At 38.5% G+C, this 26,961-nt stretch overlaps 2 protein-coding genes across 4 annotated transcripts; one reads left to right on the forward strand and one right to left on the reverse strand.

Annotated features, from left to right (window-relative positions):
* Positions 1-6,827: 6,827 nt before the first annotated feature.
* Positions 6,828-16,929, forward strand: LOC141612338 (uncharacterized). 3 transcript variants are annotated; one of them, XM_074431090.1, is made up of 10 exons: positions 6,828-7,007; positions 7,115-7,459; positions 8,383-8,502; positions 9,104-9,183; positions 9,861-10,321; positions 11,315-11,472; positions 13,076-13,161; positions 14,513-14,646; positions 15,027-15,332; positions 16,160-16,929. In XM_074431090.1, the coding sequence occupies exons 2-10, from the start codon at positions 7,142-7,144 to the stop codon at positions 16,345-16,347; spliced, it is 1,851 nt and encodes a 616-aa protein (XP_074287191.1). In that variant the 5' UTR covers positions 6,828-7,007; positions 7,115-7,141; the 3' UTR covers positions 16,348-16,929. The 3 variants fall into 3 exon arrangements, with proteins under 3 accessions (XP_074287191.1, XP_074287192.1, XP_074287190.1); XM_074431091.1 differs by having other exon boundaries at positions 6,833-7,007; positions 7,132-7,459; XM_074431089.1 differs by having other exon boundaries at positions 6,835-7,459.
* A 4,297-nt stretch (positions 16,930-21,226) lies between these two features.
* LOC141612339 (protein FAR1-RELATED SEQUENCE 4-like) lies at positions 21,227-24,768 on the reverse strand. The gene is made up of 2 exons (XM_074431092.1): positions 24,609-24,768; positions 21,227-23,997 (listed from the first exon to the last, which is right to left on the reverse strand). Exons 1-2 carry the CDS (start codon positions 24,627-24,629, stop codon positions 22,015-22,017), a joined length of 2,004 nt encoding a protein of 667 aa, XP_074287193.1. The 5' UTR covers positions 24,630-24,768; the 3' UTR covers positions 21,227-22,014.
* Positions 24,769-26,961: the final 2,193 nt, after the last annotated feature.

Consider the following 26,961-nt stretch of genomic DNA (forward strand, 5'->3'; position numbering starts at 1 on the left):
TTAGCAAAATGGCTCACTTTATTGCTTGTAAGAAAACGGAGGATGCAACTAGTGCAACCGAGCTCTATTTCAAGGAAGTGGTCAAGCTCCATGGGATTCCCAAGTCTATTGTCTCGGATAGGGACTCAAAATTCATGAGCCAGTTTTGGAGGACCTTATGGAAACTACTCAAGACTAGGTTGCTCTTTAGCACCTCCCACCACCCCCAAACCGACGGTCAAACTGAAATCACCAACAAAACATTGGGGCGGATACTAAGGTGCACCGTTACTAAGTCTTTGAAAGATTGGGATCTCAAGCTAGCTCAAGCCGAATTTGCATTAAACCGAGCTCCCTCTACCACCACGGGCAAGTCACCATTCGAGGTAGTCTATGGTGTCAACCCAATGATGCCCACGGACTTGGCACCCATCAAGAGAAACACTATTAATTATGATGCTAAGAAAAGGGTTGAGCAAATGCTCCATATCCATGAGCAAGTCAAGAAGCAAATTGAGAAGAGTAATGAGGTTCACAAAGCTAAGTCCAAAGGTTCTAGGAGGTCCAAGAATTTCGAGCCCGAAGATCTTGTATGGTTACATCTAAGAAAGGAGAGATTTCCCGACAAGAGAAAGAATAAACTCATGCCAAGAGCCGATGGTCCTTTTGAAATACTCGAGAAAATTGGACCTAATGCCTACAAGCTCAACCTTCCCGGAGATTATGAAGTTCATGGTACATTCAACGTTGGGGATTTAAGTCCTTATTATGAAGAACTTAGTGATGATCATGTCGAGGATTTGAGGGCAAATCCTTTTCAAGAAGGGGAGATTGAAGCAAAACAAGGCACACCTAGTCCCATTGAGCCCGGTTTTGGACCATCACGCAATTTGAGGTCCAAGACCAAACCCGTCTAAGAAAATGTCGAACTTTTGGCCTAGGATCCTCATATCAAGGATTGGAGGATTTTTGCATAAGATCTTTTGTCTTAAAAGGAATTGAACCATGTGGAACAAGGGAGGTAAAACCGAGTGATGGGGACATCTACACGGTTTAAGAGACTTATCAAGGGGTCGCTTTCAACCTTTCCTCTTTTGAACAAGCAAGTTCTAATACACCTTTGGAAGGCTACCAAAAGCATGAACCGGTTTTGTGAGCTTCTAAAAGGTCTATTGTGATCATAAATAAGTCAATAGAACATGCCAAAGGGAGGTTGTATCTTTATGCTTTATGTCATTGTCTTGTGTAAGTTATGTAAGGTCTAGAGGACCGTTTTTCTTGTTGTTTTCAGCTCTTATGTGAGCCTTAGATCTTAGTTTGTAATCAAGGGTCAAGATTGTATGTCTTGTAGTATAAAAGCCAAGGTTAGACATAAAAAAATCCAGATTTGATGAATGAAAAAACACAAGTTAGAAACATTGATTTCTACTAATCTCCTTTGCTTAGTGCTGGGAAATCCTCTATTACTTAGTGCTTAGAGTCGGGTAGTTTCTTTGCTTAGTGCTTGAAATTATCCTTAGGCTTAGTCTAGTGGCTTGGTGCTTGGATTAAGTCATATCCCAATCACGTCTTTTACTCTATTCGATTGTAGAGTTCAGGAAATCGTGGTTATAAACAGTTCTGTCGACTGTTCGATTGCAGTCCTCGGAGTCTCTGTTTAGTTTTAGTCGTTTTTATCACAATTAAACAGTTCCTTTCACTGTCCAAATTGAGTCAGTTTCAATCAAAATCCGAGTCTTGAGCGTTTTACTTCACCAACCATCTTACGCCTCCTCAACCACAAAACATCCTCAACATGTACGACAATAACCAATACATAATACACAACCCAACTTATCACAATCATCTCCTTAACGATTCAATTAATAACCACTAAATATGTTATAATACAAATGCCCTAATCATATGAGACTAATTATAACATTAACAACAACATAAACAACACCACATTATTGAAACCGAGTAGGATTAACTTACTTTTAGCAATCTTCACAAGCTACTCGAAACCGACCCGATTGCGTCTCATAAAACCGTCTTATCCTAAACAATTCACATAATACCATCACAATAAATCCTACATTATTATACAATATAAAACCTCTTATTATTTCCCGTTAATTTCCCATATTACACATACTAATTACTCATAACCAAACCCCCCAAAATCTAGGGTTCATAAAACTAGAAAAGGGATAGATTTCAACTTACAAAGAGGAAGGAATGGAAGGTGAGGTGAGCAAATCTTCTAATCCAAGCTTGAATCTCACTAAGAGGTGTTTAGGGAGATCTTAGAGAGAAGGGGGAGAATTTAAAATGATAAGGAAGAAGGTAGAAATGAATTAGGGTATGGATAAGGTAGGATCCCAAATTAGTTGATAACCCGGCCTGACGAGTCTCACTCGGTCGAGTGACGGTCGTGTAAAGAGTTCACACGACCGAGTGAACTTTACTCGGTCGAGTACTATGCATACTCGACCGAGTAACCGCTACTCGGTCGACTAAAAGTCTTACTCGGTTTATTGCAGTCTTACTAAGTCTAGTTTAGGTTCTACTTGGTCTAGTATACGGTCATCCTTTACTTCCGGTAATATCACCAAGTCCAAGGGTCCACTCACGTATCCCAAGAGTCCTTTGTGGGTCCCAAAATATCCGGGTACTACAGACCCCGGCAGAAGGAAACAAGAGGGAGGCAGACTGACCCAACAAACAACCAAAGAAAGATCAGGGATAGAAAGAGTCAAGGTGAAAAGTGAAAACGATTAAATCGTAGAAATTAGATGGAGAGACAAACAAACGGGTAAAGTTGATTAAAATCGGAGTTTGTAAGCATGGTCACCGGAGAAAGGCCGATAATCGGTCCCTTCTCCGGCGATCGAATATGCAAGGGACGGTGGGAGATAGGAGGAAGGAGGGAGGTGGTGACAAGCCTTTAATTTGGGGTTTTTTTTAGAGTGAAAGGGGAGAGTTTTTTTTAGAGAGAGAGTGATAGAATCATATAGTTACTAATTGACTTGGTACGATATGCTTTCTTATAGAAGAGTTGTATGCAAAATAAGCGCAAATTATTTCATAGGACGATTTCTTAGTTAGATGACTTAGATCAACTCCATATATAACATAAAATCTATACATAGTTATGCTTATTTAACTTAATTTTATTTTTGATTATGACCATATTTTATACTGATGATCGACATGTTTAAAAAGTAGCTATTATTATTCTAAAAAATTAGGTTATCAAAAGATAATGACATTATAAATAAATACTCCGTTCGACTGTACCAGGTAACTATTTTCAGACTTTTTTTTTCAAATGAATACATTATATCGCGGGTGAGAATCAAAACCTCAACTTAAGCTAACTCTTCTTAAGACGACTTCGATATTAAAAAAGAGTTTCTATTTTCTAACTTAACACAAAAGATGCAGGTAGTCTTGCAAGCTTGTGACCTCTCACAAAAAGGGAGAGGGGACAAGGTAGGGCACCCTCCATGTGCTTCCCACTCACCTCTCAATGGGCATTTTGTGAGAGAAAACGGTATCCGTCACAAGCTTGTGACGGATATCGCCCGTCTTCAATGAGATTTTGCGCAAAAGATGAATGATTGTATCCTCAAGTTTAATGGTCTGGAGTTTTGTTGGGCCAAACCCAAACTGTGCAGAATAGTTTTGTTGTTCTTCAAAAAGAGCATATGAAGGTGTTTTTGAGTATTAACCCATGAGCTTAATCGATCCCAAATGCTAGCTAGATAATTCCTTTGGACTACCCAATAATTTATGAGGCTTAATCGATCCTAAACAAATATTATCACTATCTTTCTTATATTATCATCCCTTTTTTCAGATGTACGAAAATAGTTATTATAAAATAACAACTTTATATATTGACATATTTAAAATCAACACAATTTAATAACGTAATTTATTTTCACAGTACATTTTTTACTCATACTTTTTACACTAAATTTTCCATTTGTCTACTCTTGATTAAAAAACATCAAATCTAATTATCCCTTCCTCTTTATTATTGAATCATTAACCATCTCCAACCTCCATCAAATTCTTCAATTATAAATAATTATTCGACCATAGAACATGTATTTAATTCATTAGGACTAATTAAATTGGCTCTTTGCTACAATTTTTTATTTTTTTTATATTTTTTTAGTTAGGGTTTATGTTATAATTAATTAATTAGGGTTAATTTATGTGAGATGGCTTGAGGTCCTTGTATGTTGCCGACTACATAATCAGTGTTGCCAGCAAGAAGGAGGATAGAATTGGTCGACGAAGGCCGTCTAGAGGTGCCTGGTTCTAAAGTTATTAACGAACTACACTAAAAAAAATTACGTTTACGCACTCAATGATTGATGTAGTACACAAGTGCAGGTGTGCAATCCCCACGCCACCATACAAAATGTAGTGCAAAACATACTACACAAATAACACAATGTAAATTACGTTTAGGATAGTGTTAGGGCGTCACCGGGTGACGCCCAAATTGGGTGCCACCCTTTTACAACCATTTTTAATTGAAGGGGCCTCCACTCACCCCATGTGAAAGGGTGACGCCCAAATTGGGTGTCACCCGGTGGCGCCCTTTCATTTTCCATAAACTAATGTAGTATGCAGTACACAATACCACGGTACTTACGAAATCGATATAGTACCATCGGCAACTCTAACACCCAACATCTCAACAAACCATTATCCCATGCCACCACCATGACCCACCTGTGCGAATGTCGACAACAACCGCCAAAAATAGAGTATGTGAAATTAAAGGAGAATGGGTGATTAAAATTAGAGAGAATACATTAGATAGAAATTAGAGAGGGAAAATGAAAGGGGAAATGCAAGGGGTAAAATTGTCAACTATGTACTGCGATGAGTAGAATGTGTACTGCGAAAATCAGCACCCGAAAGAGATATATGGCCCTGTTTGGTAAACAGCATATTTGGCCAATTTTTAGCATATTCAAGGGTTTTAGCATGTTTGACCAGTCAATATGCTAATTTTAGTGTTTGGTAAACAACATATTGAAATAGCATATTTGGGGTCAATATGTGAGACTAAATTCTTAATTTATTTTTATAATTTAAATCATGATCTTATGGTTTCCACACAAAAAAAATATTACTAAAACTTATAATGAATTTTAATAAATTTATTAAAGTAGCCTTAATATTAACAATATAAATTAATAGAAATTAATTATGATAATCCTACATGGCAAAAAATTAAATGTATTAAGTTGCCTTTTAACTATATAGTATAGATTATATAGATTTATAGATGTGGCATTCGTAATGCACGCGTGGTTTTTTGTTCACCTATGTGGCGTTGTCTACGTGGCCTTTTAAGGTTACCCTTTTAATATAGTTTTATAGATTAAACCAAACAATGCTTAAAAACTAAATTTAATAGTCAAAAATTGAAGTAATGCGATAAAGCAACCGAACCCGATAATGACTCGACTCAAACCCCCCGATCTGATACATCATTTGACTCGAAATGTCCCGACACAAACCCGACCCGGCCCGATCCGATACATCGTTTGACCCGAACCAAACCCGATATGACCTGACCCGATTTGGCCCGACCCAAACCCGACCCGATTGACCCGATTGCCACCTCTACGGATATCCAATACGACTTTTATATCGAATATACGGTTTTACTCACCTCCACAGTAGGGATGTCAATGGATCGGGTTCGGATCGGGGTGAGCCTTCATCCATCATCCATCCGTCGCTTAAAATCTCATCCAACCTGTCCATCATCCGTGAAACATATCATCCGTCATCAACCCATCCATCATCCGTAAATGAAACGGGTGAATCAGGTAATAAACGGATTACATATAAAGCTAACAAAATGAATTTTATCTTCACTAAAACGATTTTCAAGGTATAAAGGTCAGATGTTGGTTCATAAGTGCCGTATTATTACTCAATTAAGGTCATTTCCTCACAATTCCATTCATTACTCTTGTCCCATATATCTTATGGTAGTGTTCTAACTAATGAACCCTAGAAAAATTGTAAGAATTATATATATTTTCTAAAAAGACAAATATTTATCGGGTAATGGATGGATAACGGGTGAGATTTCTACATCCAACCCACCATCCGTTTCATCCATCATCCATTCAAGTCGGATTTTCATCCATCTTTTTTTTTTTTTTTTTTGAGAGAGAGAAAAGAACAATTCATTAATAGAACGTCATACGACACTTACAAAGAATAATAATAATCGAAAATAAATCTAATGGAAACCAAAGAAAAATAATTTTCTTATAAACTAGGGATCTCAAAACAGCATCTGACAATTCGACTCGTCCTATTATCGCTATCTTCATGTAGCTTTTGAGGGGATCCTTCGTTTGATTTATGAGATAAAATTTACCTCTGACTGGTTCCAAAGATCGTTGACAAATCACTTTTACCCTTTGAAAGAACACGCTGCAAACCATCAACGAACTATTCTTGACCATATTACTGATGAAACTAACCCCATGAATAAATGGAAAAACCCCGAAATAAGGGACGGAAAAACGATTCTCACTAAAAAGGAGACTTTTTATTGAATAAAAGATAGATATGCATACTATTGATTGAAATTTGAAACAATTTTGGGGCTTACCATCGATCGATTGATAATATGATGGAGGTTAGAGTTTTTTTAGAGAGAGTTTTCTGAGAGAGGGAGAGAGGGATTGTCTAACAACTTTTTCCATCCATCATTTAGAATCAGTTTAGATCGAATTTTAATCATTACGGGTGAAATTGACACTCTACTCAACAGACCGTTAAACCTTTTCTATTTTCACATGTAAGAACCTCGTAGGTCGTAACGTATGAATTTTTTTTGTATTGTAGAGGCTAGAGCCAACGCTCTCCCTCGCAATACTTGTTGGGCAGAAGGAATCCCATCTCCAGTAGCTGCAGAAGTAGTCTCAAGCGCAGAAGCAGGTCCAAATCCCCTTCTTTCTCGCACGCATCCTCTCTTTCATTTCAACGGACAGGTAAAAACCATCATATTCGGATTTTGCTTAAATGAACCAGCTTCCAATTGAAGCTTTAGCAAAACCCTAGAAAATTAAATCAAACACAATAATCTCAAAATTTCCAGCATAATTGAGCTCGCAGTTGTACATCCATGGATTCCCCCAAATCCGTCCTTGATGTTAACCAAAAAAGGCCGCGCGAAACGATAAGCCGTCTTGAATTGAAGAAAAGGAAGCACAATAGAAAACAGTTATTGTTAACGGTGCCTTCATACACTCTAGCTACTGGTGCTAAGAGTCTACGCTATGAAAACCGTATCAGATTGCGTTATCTCCTTCGTAGACTTGTGTTGCAGCACAATTGGGTTGAAGCTAGCGGAGTTCTCAGTGCTTTATTGAAGGCTACTTGCAAGGAACGCGCACCTCTTCATCCGGATCGTGTCCTTCGCAGTGATCGATTCAAGTATTCGGTATGATTGTTTATTTGCTTGATTGATTCGTTTCTACTGAAGCCCAAGACTTAATTCTCTTTGGTTATGTATTATAGTCGAATAAAGTAGAATAGCTCCCTAAATTGTTGTCACTTTTCATTTTATGATGAAACAGCGTCATTTGATGCAATTATCATTTTGCGTCATGGATATGTTAATAGCTTAATAATCTGTGGATGACTGTGAGGCTAGAAAAAGGGTTTAGTAGTATATGAGGTATAAAATATTTGAGTTTATATAATAAGTTTCAATGTTTGGATGCAGTTGAGATCTTTGGTATATTTTTTTTTTTTTGGTGTTGACCAGGAGTATCCCCTACCGACAGCTGGGGCAATCTCCTTCGGGGTACTGAAGGCAATTTAATGGGTTGACCCCTCCCAAGTTTGGCTTTTTCATTCGCAAGAGTCAGGAATCGAACCCTTGACCACTTGTTTAAGAGATGAGAGCCCTTACCACTCACACCAGCCAACTTTGGTTGAGATCTTTGGTATATGATGTAGTTATTGAGTTGTAACAATAATGTATTTGCCGTAAATGAAGTGAATGACATAACATACGGTTATTTTACTTCATTTCCTAGTAACAATTTTTATCAACAACCGCTATTTATTTAAAGACTAATCTTTTGGTCTGAGTTTGTATTTTTCTTTCATAAGGCCAAAAATGTTTTCCGGCGTGGAAAAGAGGATGGAAATGTTTGGATTGCTCAAGTTTGAAAGATAATTCCTTTGGCCATTTGGCGTACTTCGTTTGAAAGGAATTTTTTTATTTTTTTTTATTTTGATGGTGTACCACTTCACGAGTTCAAATTTTGCCCTTAGAAGTAGTTGTATAGTTTGACATAAGTGCTGCCTTCTGAAAAACAAGTTTGCTTATAAGTGTTTCATGTTCCAATGTTTCAGGTGGCAATGGAGCTTCGCAGACACATGGGAAGTGATCCTAAGGCCTTCTCATCGAAGATTGAGGACTTGTATCGCACATGGATTTTGAAAATAAGGTCATATAAGAACAGACCATCCAAGGTACAACCTATGAGAAGATACATTATTCAATGTTTGTATGAGGATTATATGTTGCTGTGTATATTCATCTTTCTCAAAACAATAATCTGCTGAACTTTTTGGTTTTAGATCTGGTGCCTTATATTTCGTTACATCTCTGATTGCTGTTTCCGTTCTCTCTTCTTATTCCGCTCTTTTCTTTTTTCCTGCTGCTTTTTTTATTTTTTTATTTAATACCATGCCAAACTCCTTACTGGTGTGAGACTGTAAGGGCGTCCGGTCTTTGGGACCCCGTGTTGAATTGGTTTTCTTTCTGCAGCCTGCCTTGTCCTTAGGATGCCCTCTTAAGCAATTGTTTTTGCACGAAGACCAAGTTAAAGTATTGCTGATTACATGCTGGTTAAGCATGTAGCCATGCAAGTGGTAGAAACTGTTTTCTGAGGTTTAGTAGATGCAAACAGAATTGTTGCATGTATGTCAGTTAGTCTTGCTGAATTGTTGCCTTTTTAGCTGCAAAGTCAGACTGTTTGAGAAGCTAAACAATTTGTATGTAAGCAAATTTTGCTGTGTTGCATCATTTGTTTTTAATTTTCTGTGTATGCTTATTAGTTTTGCTTGGCAGGATAGATATATACTATTGGATTACATCGTCTCATCCTTTGCACGGAACGAGCATAGCGTTGCTAATGATGCTTTGAAGAGGTATGTACCCAATTATGTCTATTTTCTTATTTTATTAGACAATGTACTGAATCTGGATAGATGTTGATATTTCCTTTTGTGAGTAGCGATACTTGGGAACATTTATTCCTCACCTCTCATTTTAACCAAAAGTAAATTTAAAACCTGGGCTGGTAATCACACATGACACCACATGCATTGTAACAAAGTTAACATTTTGTGACGTACAAGGGTTATTTGTGCAGAGGTCGTAGGTCTTATCATACAACAAACAAAGCCTAGGTCCCAACATCATTTGGTGTTAAAGGGGTTTTCACAGTGATATCGAAAACAAACTATCAATTTAGTTTTTGTGGTGACTTGCTGTAAATTAAATCCCTAAAAGATAGCTCTATTACTGCCAAAGACCTTGATATCATATAACTTTACTTCGTTAATACATTATGGACATTATGTCACATTATGCATTATCTTACTTTCTCCACTTAACATTTCTTTTTCCAAATATATGATCCCATAGTTTGATATTGAAAACATGCGGTGTCGTGTCCTATATTGCATTTTGTCGATAGCTTTATAGGCTCAGTTTTCATTAATTGATCTTATTGAAGACTTGTAGTATTAGAATTCCTTGCATTGACTTTGGTTCATTCTTAATATGCACTCTAAATTTTGAATATCTTGGTCGTGTTCTGTAGCCTGAAGCAGACTAGTGACCTTGGAAGAGATCCTTTGGCTTATTTGGTCATAGGGCTGGCCAGTTATGAGTTTTGGTATTCTGGTCTCCTAGAAGAGATAAAACAGAGAAACTTGGATGATGTGTGCAAGCCTTTGCATTTGGAGGGAGTAGACAGTACTTCCTTTGGGTTATTAGATGATATGAGGGAAGAGGATGCAGATAGTATTAATGAGAGCTGCTCAGACTTGAATGATCATTCAGAGGTGTCAGTGGTCAATGATAATGGTGCACATTCCAATTTTGGTCAGAAGCCTGATGAAAAATCTTCTAAAGCCTACACTAATTTGCGAGTTGAGCATCGCCATCAAATCAAAATTCAAGCTGTCAGTGAAAACACTATTGAAACAATTGAAGAAAATGATGATAGCATGGAAGATCGTGATGATCAATTTCATTGTTCCACTTCTTTCAATTTTGAAGGTTAGTTCTTTTACTTTCCTATATATTATAAGAATGTGGTGTTTGTTAGGATGTGTTGACTTACTTGATTTACTGATACGCATACACGTCAAAATATTCACTTGTTTTGGATAAATTGCCGTAATTAGTTTTCTATACAGTATCATATGTATGTGGATAGATGAGTAGGTTAATTCGTCATCACCCTAATGTCTCAAATAGGGCTCCTGCGTCAAGAGGGAGAAGTGGGGTGGGATTGGCCATTTGCAATCTTTCACCGCACTTACACTTTCCAGCACAAAATGTGTAGTGTAACTGTGCTTGATAGGTTTGCTGATGCATCCTTATGTCTTCTGTTTTGTTCTCTCTCATCAAATTCGTAAAGTTACATGTGGGGATTATAAATAATAGCAAGTTTGAACAACCTCTTTTTCTTTCCTACTCCTTTCCCTTCAAATCCTAACACCCATAATTTTAAAATTCCTCTCAAAAGGGTGAGACCAAGGTGTGTATTTGAAGGGAGTATATTTTCTCGGTTTGAACAAAAGAAGTTAGTATCCACAAGTTGGGCTGGTAGTCTCTTGGAGAAGAATGGAGAAGTTTCCTGAATTAGAGACCCTTGAGTAAAATTCTATTCAACCTGACTAATGTTACATTGTTACTTTACCGGTATACTCCATAAAATCATCCACCTATCAACCTATGGGATATTGGGATATGAAAGTGGAATGTCAGTTGATGGGCAGGTTTATCAAGAAAGTAGGGCTTGTTAGAGCAAAAAAGAAAAAGAAAAAAAAAACAGAGAAAGCATTATATGTACACAGTACACATGAAGGAAGTTTAAAATGTGGAAAGGCGTTTTAAACTTTTGAGCATTTAAAAGTTTTGACAAAGACTTCCTCAATAGAAATTGATTTCCATTGTTGTTTATAGGTTTGTGTTCATTATTTTAAGATAGTATACTCAATCGCATTTAGCTGTTTGTAATAGTTTGTGGTCATGTCCCTACTGAAGGTCTGCAATCATTGTTGCCCTTTAGAATGCCTTTTCCGGATGATATGGCATATTTGCCCTCCTATAAAGATTACTATGACGATGCTGTGAAGTACTTGAAACTTGCCCTACAATCTCCTCCTCCGGTCTCAGAAGCATCATTACTTCCTTTAGTTCAGGTACATTTTTACACTGTAAACAATTAAACACTGTTAAATAAGACAAAGTTCATGATAATCCTGCCTCTCTGAACTTAGGTCATGATTTGTGTCCTGTAAAACTTTAGATCCCCACAAGCAGAAACGTCAACAAGAAGTGTTCATACTGCTAATTTCGAATTGATTTTTATGGAAGTATATTCATGTTTTTTGAAGTACATATATTAGTCTCTAAAACGTTTTGAAAATATATGGAATTGCTTACAGCTTTACAGTACCAAGCCAGCTAAGAATGTATTCTGGTGCTTCTTTCTGTCATTGAATTTGAAACGTCCTGCTGGAAAACCTAAATCTACTAATTCAACTGATAATTGATGACGATTATTTCATCCTTCAGCAACTTGGTCTACATATCTTTTATTTTTGGGTGTCGACTCTTTTAGGTCCAATGGTCCTACAACTCCTACCTGATGTAATTCACAAAAGGTCACAGTTACCCTAACAATCATGGCATCAAAGTAATGTGAGAAACGTAGTAAAATGGGTCACAACCTGAATTTCAAAAATTTGCCGAATATGTTGGTTGTTCACAATATCACATCTTGAGATCTAGAAATATGAGTTTGACTTTTCATGTTTGTAGTTGATGTTCTCTATTTTCACAAGCAATGGCGTCTTGAAAGTTGAAACCCTAACACAATGGCAACATGAATTCCAAAATGTGACTGCATAAAATTCTGTAATGACATCCTCGCCGTTCACTTGCGTAACGACTAGTTTTTCAGTTTTCTATACCATGCCTTGACATAATTGCAGCTTGAGTCCTGAGTCCTGACACCTTCTTTACACAGATGGTTTCTCATACTGCTTTTAACAGTATGTCCAGGGCTATACTCCAGGTTTCCACCCCACCCCGTTAACTGTCCTAATAGCCATAATTTTGATGGCAAGTTGAGTAGCCTAACTGCTCACTCCTGAATTTCCTGCACATGGTGGAATATGAGAGTGCATGTTCCTCTCTTCCTTGCATGCTAATCATCAAGCATAAAGAACAGGACAATTCTGTGCTATTATGATTGTGTATATAAAGCTGCACAACCATTGTATTGACATGACTGTTGTCCACAATTGTTTCAGTTTCAAGCTCAGTATCTGTCGATTGTTTTGCATCATATACTTTCTTCAGTCACTATACCTTTTGGCCTTCTCCATTTGGCCTGTAAAGTTGGCCAGTTGGGGCTTGTTATATGCTATAGTATTTGCTGCTGTATTGCACTATTGCCACAGTTACTTTTTTTTTTCAAAAAGAACAATTCATTAATAGAACGCCATACGGCACTTACAAAGGATAGATATAATCGAAAACAAATCTAATGGGAACCAAAGAAAATTAATTTTCTTATAAACTAGGGATCTCAAAACAGCATCTGACAATTCGGCTCGTCCTATTATCGCTATCTTCATGTAGCTTTTGAGGGGATCCTTCGTTTGATTCATGAGATAAAATTTACCTCTGACTGGTTCCAAAGATCGTTGACAAATCACTTGTACCCTTTGAAAGAGCACGCTACTGGGTTTTGTTTGACTTGTCTAATGGTTTATTTGTTGATGTATGTTCTTCTAGCTGCTGCTACTTGGGGGTCAAGTTAACGAAGCTTTACTTGTGATTGAACAGTTCTGCTATGGGTCAAACTCTGCTCTTCCGTACAGGTGAAAATCTCTTTTCTTGACCGACATAAGTCATAACTGGCAAATTGGGAGGAATTAATTCTTGGATGATTAAGTGCAATGCTAAATTTTAAAGTTGCTTTGAGAAATTGCTGATATGATAAATGCAAAATTTTCAAGAAATTTCTAGAAATTTTTATCATTGCACTGTTGTAGTGTTGCTGTTCGACATAATTTATATTGATGAGGTTGGCAGATATAATGCTACCTGTTCGGGTAGTCTTTATAAGTAGCTGTGTCGTCTGTAAAAAGAACGCCATTAATGCTTTGCTATGCTATGTTTGGTGATGGATATATAAGTTGGGATTGATTAGATACATGCGAATGCTTGATGATGAACATAGATTGAGATGTTAGATAAATCTGCTGAGGAGAGGTTGAAGTCATAGCCTCATAGGTATGGTTTGTGGAATTGGAAATGCATCTTGCTTTCATGGAAGAGGAGCACAAAATATTCCGAAACGTGGCCCAATAAAACTCAATTCTTTAGTGAACCAAAACTGACGTGAGGCCAAACGATAACTAAAACCTGATTATCTCAAATTCTCAATTTTCAACCCTACTTGAACCAAAACTAAAGCCCTAGTAGATGGTTGATTCCTCTTCCTTTGGGATGAGAATAGATTTATTTCCGAGGACTGGAATCTGAGGATTCAGTGTATCTGCGTCCAGTTTTGTTGTCCCGACTCTTATTGACTTGACCACAGTAGAATTAGAATAAGCGTTCCGGTTCATATTCATTGGACATCTGGATAAGTGTCATGACAGACCGCTGGAGTTTAAATACTAGAATGGTTGAAGTTTGCATACTTTATTTGTTACTCCTACAAGGCACCTTAAAGATGTCAACAAATCTTAGCTTTTGGCAAGTCCAACTACTCTTAAGATTACTGTCATGCTTGCTACTGCTAGTATGATTGGTATTGTTAATTACAGTTGCGGGTGTGTGGGTTTAGGGTGGGGTAGCATTTGTTGTGGAGAAGAGGCGAAGCACTGCATATTTGCTTTTGGGTTGTTTATGTAAATGATGTTTTGAGAGGAATTCCCCTTTTAAGTCTTGAGGTGATGGACAATCACTTTATGTATTGCTGTTTTTTTTTTTAACTCCACTTCGGGTGCTTGGACTTGTAAACCTAACAGGCTAGTGCTCACACTGGTTTAATTATTGTTAGAAGTGAGTATTTTACGTACAGTTCGTATGTTTCTCCTTTTCCTTTTTTTGACATGCATGTTTGTTCCATTGTACGATATGCTACGAGTTTGTTCATTACAGAGTAAATCATAAGCATTTGCTACATGACTCATATAACATACTAATTTTTATGCTTGTAAGGCTGAGAGCTCGACTTCAGGAGTGTACAGAAGCCAAAGATCCCGACAAGATATCATTATGTTTTGAGGGTGTTATTAAGAAGGACCCTACATGTAGGCGTTCCTTGACAAGGCTCATGGACTTGCATCAAAGGGGTATGTTTTTTTTATTATTATGAGTCCCTGTTTTTAGCACTAGGATTCGGACCTTGGAAGTCTGTACTGTTCCTTTTCTGTTTTGGAAGTCAATATTATGTCTGCACATTCAAGCATTTGCTGATCAATTTTCTTTTTTATATGAGCATTGTTTCAACGGCTTGACATTTTCGGTTGGTTTATCCGACACCCGTACTCGTGTCAGAGTAGCGTAAATTGGCATACATTCATTACCTTTGTACTTGTTGTTGTTGTTGTTGACACATAAGTTTATATGAAGCAGTCAATTTCATGGTTTGTCACGACTTTGAACGCTACATCTATTTTTGTGCCTATAAATGGACAGTTCTCTCATCACATCATATGTTGGTACTATTTAGGTTATTATGCCCCTGATCGTTTGGTTGAGGTGATATCTTTACACTTGGAAGCGACATATGGAGATGTCATCTCATGGAGGGAATTTGCTTCTTGTCTGCTGAAGATTTCCAATTGTATAGAAGACAGAGCATCAGTGTGTATGAATGTGGAGGAAGTCGAGAATGACCAAAGACATAGTACACGTTTCAGTAGGATGCCTGCTATGTTTGTGGAGGGGGTGTCCAAAAAGACTTGGAAACTTCGCTGTAAATGGTGGTTGAACCGTCACTTCAGCAAGCATGTTCTGACCTCTGAAACTAAGAAAGGTATTCTTCCTAGCTTTCAGCACACAGATTTTCATATAAGACTAGCTAATGACTGATTATCGTGAGACCACCTTAATTTCCTTTGATATTCAGTAAACCTTTTTTGTTTCCATGACCAATGGAGACAAAGATTCGTTATTCTTTGATTCTGGATTATGATGGAATAAAGCAAAATGATTCACTAAAGTGGTTGCTTTTTTTATTACGAAGTAACAATCATTCGATGTAGTTATCGACACAATTTTCATTTTGTGTCATTCGGAAACAGCCTCTTTGTTTCTAACATAAGGTTAAGGCTGTGTAACCACCCCCCCCTCAATAAACTTTTTAGTTACTGATCTTTTTTTATATTGTTACTGGTATAATGACCATTATATTATTAACATTGACTCTTGTACTTGAAGGGGAACCTTGGCGCACCGCTTAAGGTGTTGCTTTGTGACCGTGAGGTCACGGGTTCAAGTCCTTGGAGCGGCCTCTTGCCAAAATGGCAAGGGAAGGCTTGCCCCAATTACACCCTTGTGGTGGGACCCTTCCCCGGACCCTCGCCTAGCGGGGACACCATCGTGCACCGGGCTGCCCTTTTTACCCTTGTATTTCTTCACCCTTCTCAATTGATGTAAGTTATCATTTTAGTGATGTGGTCTCACAATAAGTTAATGTAAGATCAACTTAGAGGAGACTTGTTAAAAATCCTGAAAAATGATGGAAGATGAAACACTTGCAGAAATAAGAACTCCATTCAATCGTCTAGTGGGGTTGAACGGTGTAACCATTAATAACTTCTAGTCGCTCGTCGGCTAATAATTTGAACTGTGTTTCTCCAGGTGACTGGGAGATAATGAGTTATAAGGCAGCTTGTGCGTCCCATCTTTATGGAAGAGATTTCGATTATGTCATTAAGGTTCATGCCTTTACCAAGGAGCGTAACAAGACGGTTTTATCGTTTCTGCAAACACACATGGAGAATTCTCTTGGTTTTTTTTCTTATTTGACCAAGAAAAAGTTGCTCTAACCTTCTATACAGGACGAAAATTGGTTTTTATTTTATTTTATTCTATTATTATCATCCATTTAGGGTTTTCATCGCTCTTATACAAATAGAGAACAGTTGTGGGAACCGTAACGCTGGTATGCAATATGCCATCATAGAGTTTACCTTCGCATGAAAATGCATGTTGAACCATTACAGAAGCTGGTTGTATTGCCTGACGCTCGTCAAACCAAGAAGCGTGTCCAACGCACCAAACTTGAGAACACATGAGAGAAGAGGGTCAGATGTTTGATGGTTCTATTTATGATTCTTTGGCTCTTTGTCATAGAAGCGTAGGGTTGCACATACTTTACGGCGATGGGTTTGAACTTTGATGTTGTTTTCGGTCATTTATTTTCCTCTCCAGAGAGCACTTGCAGGCTGCAGCAGACCTGAGGTTATGAATAGTTGTAGAAAAAACTGTTACCGTCATCAGCTTTAATGAGCACTTGCACAGTTGATGATTATACCAATCTTAACTTCTTACTACAATCAGTTCAAGTTTTTGACCTTTGTTGTAAAGTTTATAAGTTGATATAAAGTTTTAGAGCTCTTTCACGTAAATGTCAAGTTTCGAGAATTAGTGTGTCAACTCCGAACACTTGAGCAATAGCAATAGATCTTTATCCGGATTCGTTAATATCGACGACGTTTTAGTAAACGTCGACGACGTTTTTCATAAAAAAGACGTCATTGCCCCTGCTATCTCACTTCACCATTTCTCTCTATTCTCTCTAACTCAAAACTCAACTTCCACCAACATTCAACTTCCACCAACATTCAATCCATTCGTCCACCACCACTACCACACCCCGCCGCATTTGCTACGACCACGCGATCGCCACCACCACGGCCCTGCTACCACCACGCCCCGCCGCATTTGCTACATAAGGTAAGTGCCGTTTTTTTTTTTTTTTTGTTAAACTAGTTTAGAAATTGAATGTAATTGAATTAAACTATGAAATTAAATTGTTTTGTTTCCTTTATTATTATTGTTAATCGATTAAATTGATTAGATTTTGTTTTAGAATTGAAATTAGGTTATGTGTTAGGTTTTTATTAAAATTAATTGAATTAGTTTAGAAATTGATAGTTTTTCTATTAAAATTCATGTTAATTAATTGTTATTATGTAAATTTTGGTATTGTTATATGTTGTTTGCGAAATATAGTTGATTGGGATTTATTTTTGAGTCGAAATTTGTTGTTGTTAATCGGATTGGGAGTGAATTTGTTGCGTTTTGTGGGCGAAACCACGGCCAAACGATGGAATTGGACGTTTGGGCCGTGGTGAAACGTTGAATTCCAACGTTAAAGGGCAGTGGAACGTGGGATTTGGAGGTTTGGCCGCGGTCAAACGTTTAATTCTCACGTTTGACCGTGGTCAAACGTTGGTTTTGGAGGTTTGGCCGTGGTCAAACATCCATTTTCGTTGTTTGGCCGCGGTTAAAAAAAAAAAAAAAATGTTTGCCCGCGGTAAAAAAAAAAAAAAAAATGTTTAGCCACCGTCAAGTAAGGGATTTTTTTGTTCAACCGCGGTCCAAAAAAAAAAAAAAATGTTTGTCCGCGGTAAATTAATTTTTTTTTTTAAAAAACCGTGTTTTATGCTATTATTTGCCGATTTTTGTTACTTTATATGATATTTAGTCGATTAACGTGTTTTCTAACAACTTCCAATTTCCTAATGCAGATGGCAGATCGAAATGAGAGAGGAAAGGCAATCATGAATGCTCCGGCTCCGCCTAACATACACGACCGTACCGCTGGGCGTTATGTTACGGCTCGGCGTCGTTCTGCGAGTTAAGCGAGCCCACAAGCAGCCACCCCCACTTCGAGAGACGTCCGGTATGGTTATGATGCCTACTCCCGGTCCACGTCGTTAGCGAGTCGGAGGAGGCGAGGTCTCGGAGGTTCTTTGGTAGTTACCGGCATGATAGAGATGATGGCCGTCGGATGACTAGCGGTTACGGGGAGGAGGAGGAGGACGCTGGAGAGTATGTGGTCCAACCGAACCCGGCACCGCCGAGAGTGTTGAGTCTGAAGTTGGGCCGGGATAGTAGAGGACGTTACTCGAGTGTTAGAGAGTCCTCTAGCACCGATAGGTCGAGGAGGCCGAGTAGGGATAGTTCTTGGGTCCTGAGAGAGCCCGTTCCTGGTGGTCCTAGGAACATTAGCACCCTACGGAGTTTTGGTGGTCACGTTGCGTTCAACAGTTGGTCGGACCCTAACCCGGAGAATATGAGGTCGTGGATCAAGCTCTACGAGAGGCCGAAAGGCTGAGGGAGATTAGGCACATGGTTCTCACCGAGGGTGTTGCGGCTAGGGTAGAGCGGCGGGCTTGGGGTTTTGAAGGGGTGTTTTACCACCGGTCTAGATGATAACCTCCTTAGTGCTTTTATCGAGAGGTGGCACCGGATACTAACACTTTCCATATGCCTTTTGGAGAGATTAGTATCATGCTCCATGATGTCCAAAGATATTCTTGGGATACCTGTTAGTGGTGATCGGGTTCTTGTGGCCGGTTCGGGCGAGGATGATGACAGTGGTTTGCGGGGCAAGATTGCGAGGTTTTATGGAGTTCCTGAGTCCGATGTTGTACCACCGCTCTACAAGAATGGCGGTTTACTAACATCGGAGTTGAGTCGTGTTGTTTACCTAGGGAACGAGCATGACTCGTTACGGGCTTACCTCTTGATGTTCTTGGGTCACACTCTTTTCATGGATAAGAGTGGTGATAGGGTGTCCGCTCAATTGTTGCCCTTGTTTGATAGTCTTGAGCGGGTTGGTTCATATGCTTGGGGTGCGGCTTGTTTGGCTTACTTGTACCGACAGCTAGGGATGGCATCGCGCCGAGATAGTTTGGGTGTTAGTGGGTGTCTACCGTTACTCCGGCGTGGATATACGAGTACTTTCCCGGTTCCGACCCGGTCTTTGGATTCTGTTTTTGAGGACCGTCCTCTTGTTGAGGGTTGGGCCAACTTGCCTCGGAGTAAGGGCGAGTCTCGTACTTTTCGGTTGTATCGTCATAGTTTGGACGATCTTACGGCGAGCATGTCCGATGGTTGCCTTACGGAACCGTCCTCGGGAGCTTGCGAGTATCGCTTTACTCGGGTTTTATCGGACATCTTGATATAGTAGAGCCGTACCAGTGGGGATCGATGCATGCGTCGGTTTGGGTACCGTCGGGATGTCCCGCCTCGATGCCTATTGCGGTGAAGGAGTCTCGGCCCGCGAACGGGTCTTACAGGCTGGATTTCGGGCAAGAGCCCGATAGGACATGGATGTCCGAGATATCCATCATACAACTCCGACACCTGTCAAAGAAGGCATATATGCCTTTCGAGTGTACTAAGGGATACATGACTTGGTATGTAGAGCATTCACACCCCTACTTTTATCCCCCCTCACACCGCGTCCATTTTCGGCCCGTCGAGTTTCATGAGGAGCCTAAGTCGCCCTAGGCGTTAGTCGTAAGTTGAAGACGGTCTTCCAAAGAAGATGATGAGGAGACCGAGAGAGAGACTCTAGAGGATTTGTTTGAGGGGTTGCGTCCTTACTATGCGGGGACGTGTATGATGACTAGTTTCTTTTCATTTTCTTATGTTTTTCTATTTCGTTGGATTATGTATGTTTGGATGATGTTTTTATGGTTTTTTTAGTGTCTTTGTATGGATAATTTTTATGTTTTATTTTTATTATTGTTTGGAGACGGTATTTAAGTAAATGCAACGATATTTAATTAAATGACTTTAAACATAATTTAATTAAAACATTCATTAATTGAAATACAAGGACATTACATAAAGCACTTAAAAATATGATTAAAACATAAATCACTTAAAACATAAATTTAAAACTAACAACAACACCACATACCCTAAACCCTAAACCCCATACCCTAAACCCTAAACCCCATACCCTAAACCCTAAACCCCATACCCTAAACCCTAAACCCCATACCCTAAACCCTAAACCCCAAACCATAAACGATTATTACTTAAAACATAACATAATTAAATAACTATCGAACTTAATTATCTTCCGATGATGAAGACGACGATTCCTTATCTTCTTCATGGTCATGAACCTCAATTTCTTCAGGTTGGGTAGACATATATTCAGTCAACAAATCATTCAAGTAGAGATATAGAATTCCTTGGCCTTGCGCTCTACCAAAGACATAAGTCGATAGTCTTGGGTAATCGATCACGGTGAGAATGCGCTCAAAATATGTTAAGATGTCACTTTTTAACCTACGAAACTCCCACATCTTCTCGGTTAATGCTTCATCGAGACAACCTCATCTGTAATTCTTTGGAGTTAGCACATCTTCTCGGTTTCCTTGTAAAATTATACAAAGGCTACCAATTGGAGGCTCTTCAAGCATGTGCCATACAGTGGCACTGGGAAGCACTGATTCAAGACGCTCAATTAGAATTGGTAAATTTTGAACAATTAGGTCGATTCTTATTTGATAAACTCTGGTTTTTTGTGCATTTGTGAGATCCATTTTAGAATTGTATGTTGTGAATAGAATTGGATGTTGTGATTAGAATTGGATGTTGTGAATAGAATTGGATGTTGTGATTAGAATTGGATGTTGTGATTGAAATTGAAATAGAATGGCCTATTTATAAGCTAGTAATTGTAACGGCTATTTATTAATTGTAACGGCTATTTTTGAATTATAACGGTTATTTTGAATTATAACGGTTATTTTGAATTATAACGGTAACATTTGAATTATAACGGTAACATTTGAATTATAACGGTTATTTTGAATTATAACGGTAACATTTGAATTATAACGGTAACATTTGAATTATAACGGTAACATTTGAATTATAACGGTAACATTTAAATTAGTAATTGTTATGATTTTCATTAATATATTACATTACACAAGTGAACTTAATAGTTTTTTCAATGCGAACAACTACTAACTGAGATAACTGTCGCACTATCAGACACCTGACTTCTACGACGTGTTCTCGGAGTTTCTAACATGAACGCTTGCCAAATCTCAATGTTATGTTGGTACAAAGTCTCTAGGTGAACGACACTGGGATCTCGGAAGGTCAACCAAGAGGGATCAAGTGGCGGCATAGGGAGACTCTCAAGGGGGCTGCTAGAATGCAACCGCATCCAATGGCTATGATGTAGGACAAACCACAAAATACCACACGGTAGTCGGCCTTCAACTCGGGTCTTCAATGGCATGATAGTTTTGCAACTTCCTTCCCAAACATTCTTCCCGTCTCGCAGTGTATGACCAATCACACATATCGTCCAGTTGAACATCGTTGCAAAAACTAGCAAATCGTCGCTACACATCCAATGGTCCTGCCCACAACCAATCTGCTGAAAAAACTCAACTCGTCGAACTGCTAAATCTAACCCTGACATACCGCTGAGTGGTGATAGAAAACCTCCATATAACTCTGCGTAGATAGAGTCGGACCTCATCTCCCTCGAACACCATTCCCGCATAACTATATAATCTGTCTCTCGGCCTCGGCGGCGTGCGATATTACCCGGAATCCACAATGACCGTCATCTCCAACATCCACCCAACCATCGAAGTGGCCCCACAAAACCTCAGGTATACCCCACCGTTTGACCCATGTTGATATAAAGCCAATGGTAAAGTTCATTCCCAAAGGAGCACCGGGAGTTCCTGATTCGAAATCACCAATTCTTTGTTGAACCTCTGCATTTGTTGAACAGTGAGTACTTGGTGTCCCGAACTTCCTTTCTGCATGCTCAAAACCCGACCTGTTTCTAGTGGTTGAACCTCTTGGACGACCTTTCGGGTGCTCATTAATAGGGGTGGCAAAATCTCTTGGTCCTCCGGTCTTTGGAAATCACGCAACAAGTCTATGGCCGCCCTTAGTTTAACCGGGTCACTTTGCCTCATATCATTCGCTAATTCATCCCATAAATCACCGTCATTTTTCGGCATTTGTTGAGGAATATCATACACCAATGTCTTCCAAAAGACATGAATATCCTCGAGATGGACCCTCCTACCTTTTCCGTGCAAAGATACCAAATTGCATGCACAAGGTAATCCATGAGTCGTTCGCATCACGTGTCGGCAACGATTATTCAATCCGATACCCAAACCAAGGCCTCTAGTAAGTTCTTTCTCCATTAACTCTATGGCCTTAGTAGACACGTTTCCTTGCAATAAGGAGAAAGTACGAGATGTTCTCCTAGGTTTACTCATTTCATCTTCGAGTTCTTTCTTAATCTTCGAGTGTTGACTTTCAAGCATGCCGTGGATACGGGACCACATGGAGTCAAGTGTGAGATGCTTTGACTTCAACCAAGCCTTCAATAGAGAATGTGCTGACTCAACACGGGAAGTTGCCGTGTTACCAAAATGTAAGACCTCGTTTGTATAGCATAAAACGAACTTCCCTGCGTGTGGACCCCATGCTGTCCGTACATAATCCACCATTTTTGGCCACTTACGTTGGAAACACTGCCACGCACGCTGAAACGATTCCTCGGTGGTAGAATTGATCACCTTAAACCAACCATCTTCATCATTTGAGATGACAAATTTCCTCATACTTTCAGTTTGGTATGTTGTCAAGGCTTTTGCATTGACGGCTTTGTTCACATGCCATCTACACAACAAATGCTCAGCCCGGGGAAATACTTGCTCAAGAGCGCTGATCAAACCCAATTCCCGGTCGGTGACAAATACAGCAGGGGACGCAACTCCGGTGGCATCTAAAATCGCAGCTAACTTTCTCAACAGCCACTGGTAATTCACGTCATTCTCCTTAGGAATCATCGCACATGCAATTAAGAAGGACGATCCCGTGGGTGTCACACCAACCATCTCAATGAGTGGATTCTGGTAAATGTTGGTTTTATAAGTCGAATCCAGGAGGACCACATAAGGATAAGCCCGGAACAACTTAATCCCTTCAGGATGAGCCATGAAAATGTGAGTCAACTCTTTTGACTCCTCGGAAGAAATCTCGTAGAAGTGGACGTATTTCGCTGCCACCGCTAGAGCCAACATTTGCTGAGCGGTGTTTCTTTCACCCATTTCTTCTTTCTTAATTTTCCTTGTTTCATTATACAGTTGGGTGCTTGACGGTTGAGGTTTATCGGGGGATCTCAAATGAAGACCATTTTTAATATCCCTCGGTTGAACCCCGGCCAATGTTTGTTGCCTAACATATGCCTTCTCTTCCGCATCCAATCCCGCAAAGTGCCGATCCCCGTCCTTATAAACGGCTACGTTGTGGTTGTGTAGTCCACCACCCTCGGAGGTTAGAATGTTCCACACCACCGTCTCTTTATCATTTTTAGACACGAAATTTTGAACGGCACGAATACGAAACTTGCATGAACACTTCTGCGACCTCCTTGGCTTTTCAAGATCGTCCGTTTCTTTTGGTTTACCATGTCTTTTACATCGAAAATAACTTGCCAACAACCCGTTCTTTTTCCTATTTTTAGCTCCGTTATTTGCTTTAACCAAAGCAAACCCATTCTCGAATGCGATTTTCTGAGCCCAATTGAAAGCATCGTCACGCGTTTCGAAATCTTTATTAGTCTCGAACAACGGGTTGTAATCAATTGGATTCTCGCCAAAATCCTCCCACGATTCCTGTTACAAGCAATAAGGACTATAGTAAGACAATAAAAAGGATTAATAAACAACATAAGTTGCGTAAAACGAAAGAAAAACATGTAAAAACGAGTAATTCATGCCTAAAACATTGAATTCCAACGAGACTCAATAAACGACCGCGGCAAAACATTACTTTTCATCGATCAACCGCGGACGAACAACGAAAACCAACTTTAATCCGCGGCCAAACAATGAAAATCAACATTTGACCACGGCCAAACAACGAAATCCAACGTTTGACCACGGCCAAACATTGAATTCCAACGTTTGACCACGGCCAAACATTGAAATCCAACGTTGGACCATGGCCAAACGTTGAAATCCAATGTTGGACCATGGCCAAACGTTGGAAATCAATGTTTGGTCCGTGGCAAACGTTGGTTTCCAACGTTTGGACCGTGGTCTGAACGTTGGTTTCCAACTTTGGCCATGGTTCATCTTTCGGGGGACATTTTTCAGATTACGCAACAAATTCTAACATTCGCTACTATTAAGTTAATACGTCAATTAATTCAACTATCGAATAGAATGAACGATGCGCAAAAAAAAATTGAAAAATTAAGCAAATGATTAAGTTGTTTACATACCGTTGAATCGAGATCCGACATATTGTTAATTGTTGTTGTTGTTGTTGTTGTTTTTTGTTTTTTATTTAGTTGAATTTGAGAGAATTTTTTTTAGAGAGATAAAGTCAAAAGGGCATTCATCGTCTTTTTTATGAAAAACGTCGTCGATATTTACTAAAACGTCGTCGATATAAATCAGCCCCCATCTTTATATAAAGTTCTTCTATTGCCATGTTATTTTTTACTAATTCCAATATTTAAGAACTTTTATGTACAATAGATGACCTTTAAATAAAGTTCTTAAATGGAGCCCATTTTTCACTATCCTACATTTTCATTAAATAATCATATGATTATTAATTATTAATTTATTTTTTAGCACCAAAAAAAATTATTGTTTTATTTTTTAGTTGAATAACGGAAAAAAATAAAAAAATACTGAGGTAAAGTTATTAAAACGGAACATATACTTTCCTTAATATAATCTAAAAATACATGATATAAGACAAAATAATTTGGGAGAAACTTATTGGCATACACATACAATTCACATAAATTGTATGTGGTGAATGTCACGATCACGGACATCAACGCGCCTGTGAAGGAATTTGGGTAGTGTGATTCATATTTTGAAACTGCATACTTGGTGAACTATGTTGTGGGAAGTTCTGGAAATTTGACATACTCTGTACATTTTGTGAAGTTGGTATGTTTAAATTAATTTGGTCTCTCCTACCCTCTGCCATTACTAAAATCTTCTATATATGATTTGATGGTGATGAATGATGATAAAAAGAAGATAATACATGCAAATTCAAGCAATGGGCTTTAATAGAAATAGGTATGCAATGTTTTTGGTGTACGAAATTAATTATGTACATTCAACAGCCCTTTTTTTCTGGAAAACAGGAAAAATTTAAATTTAAATGGATTTAACACTTTTCAAGGTTATGTTAATTGCACCCCAAATTCCAATACAAGTATCAACTGGGTTCTTATTTTAGAACTTTATTCTTAAAATTAAGAACAACTTTTCACATGCAAATAGAAGAACTTGTTTTTGTGAGTTCTTAGTGATCATCCTAAGACTTAGAACCACTATTGTTATTGCTAAACAATGCACATAATTTCAATTAGATTTACACAAGTTGGTTGTCAAAAAGTTACGATGTAGCTTGACAGTTTTTAACAAAATACAATATACTTCCTCCGTTACATTTAATTCTTTAAGTTTGCTTTATACACATATGCAAATGCACGTTTTCTTTTGTTCATATTTTTAGCTACATGTTACTAAAAATTATAAAAGTTTGATTTTTATAATCTATTCGGTGAGACGATTTAAACAAGATCCCACATGAGCATCTTTTATGTTTATATATTATAAGCTGTATTGAAGATTCTCCTTACTAATGAATAGTGCCGAAAAAGTAAAGTAAAGAAACAAATGAAACGGAGGAAGTATATAAGTTCAGTTATATTTGAGTAAGTTCTATTTTATTTTTAGTTATGATTTTTTTTTCCCTTCTGCCAAAAAAAAATAGCTATATAAATTTATTTATATTAGCAATATCAACCAATCAAACGAAGCATAGACTAACAATGGTAACATTGTAAACGATATTCACCAGGAGACGTAGGGTGTAATAACATTTTCGTTTAGCTGATTAGATAGTGAATGGTAAGATTGGTAACATTTATACTTTTTTGACTCAACAGATTATTTTCATCTGATTAAAATTCTCTTCACAATTCACAAAAGACGTAGGGTGTAATAAGTTAATAACATTTTCGTTTAGCCGGCTAGTTTGTGAATGGTAACATTTATACTCCTTTTGAGTCAGCAGATTATTTTCATTTGATTAAAATTCTCCTCACAATTCACAAAAGATGTAGGTGTAATAAATTAATAACAACTGTATATCTCTCTAAAAAAAAAAAAAAAAAAAAAAAAAAAAAAAAAAAAAAAAAAAAAAACTATATCTCTCTAAAAATAATCTCCCTCCTCTCTCTAAAAAAAACCCTAAATCCCCTTTTCTGTTTCCGCCGCCTCTCCTCAACTTCCACCTTCTCCCTTCTCCCCCTACCCATCGCCGGAGATCCCATCGCCGGAGATGGGGTCTTTCCTTGACCCATCTCCGGTGATTAATCACCCCTCATCATTGTTGCGATCCCCGTTGGCATCCCCGTTGGCCTGATTTCGCTCCTCCCTTTCATTGGATCGTCTTTTCGTCCTGCTTGTCCGGTGGACTTCGCGGGTTTTCGTGTGGTTGGTCTGAGGTCGGTCCGTTCCGCGCTCCCCTGTCCTGTAATCGAAGTGGCGCATGCTTTCCAGGGGTGTTTCCCCCCTCCCTCGCCCTTCTCCCCACCCCCG

Source organism: Silene latifolia, chromosome 11 (genome assembly GCF_048544455.1).
Source record: "Silene latifolia isolate original U9 population chromosome 11, ASM4854445v1, whole genome shotgun sequence".
NCBI classification, from domain to species: domain Eukaryota; kingdom Viridiplantae; phylum Streptophyta; class Magnoliopsida; order Caryophyllales; family Caryophyllaceae; genus Silene; species Silene latifolia.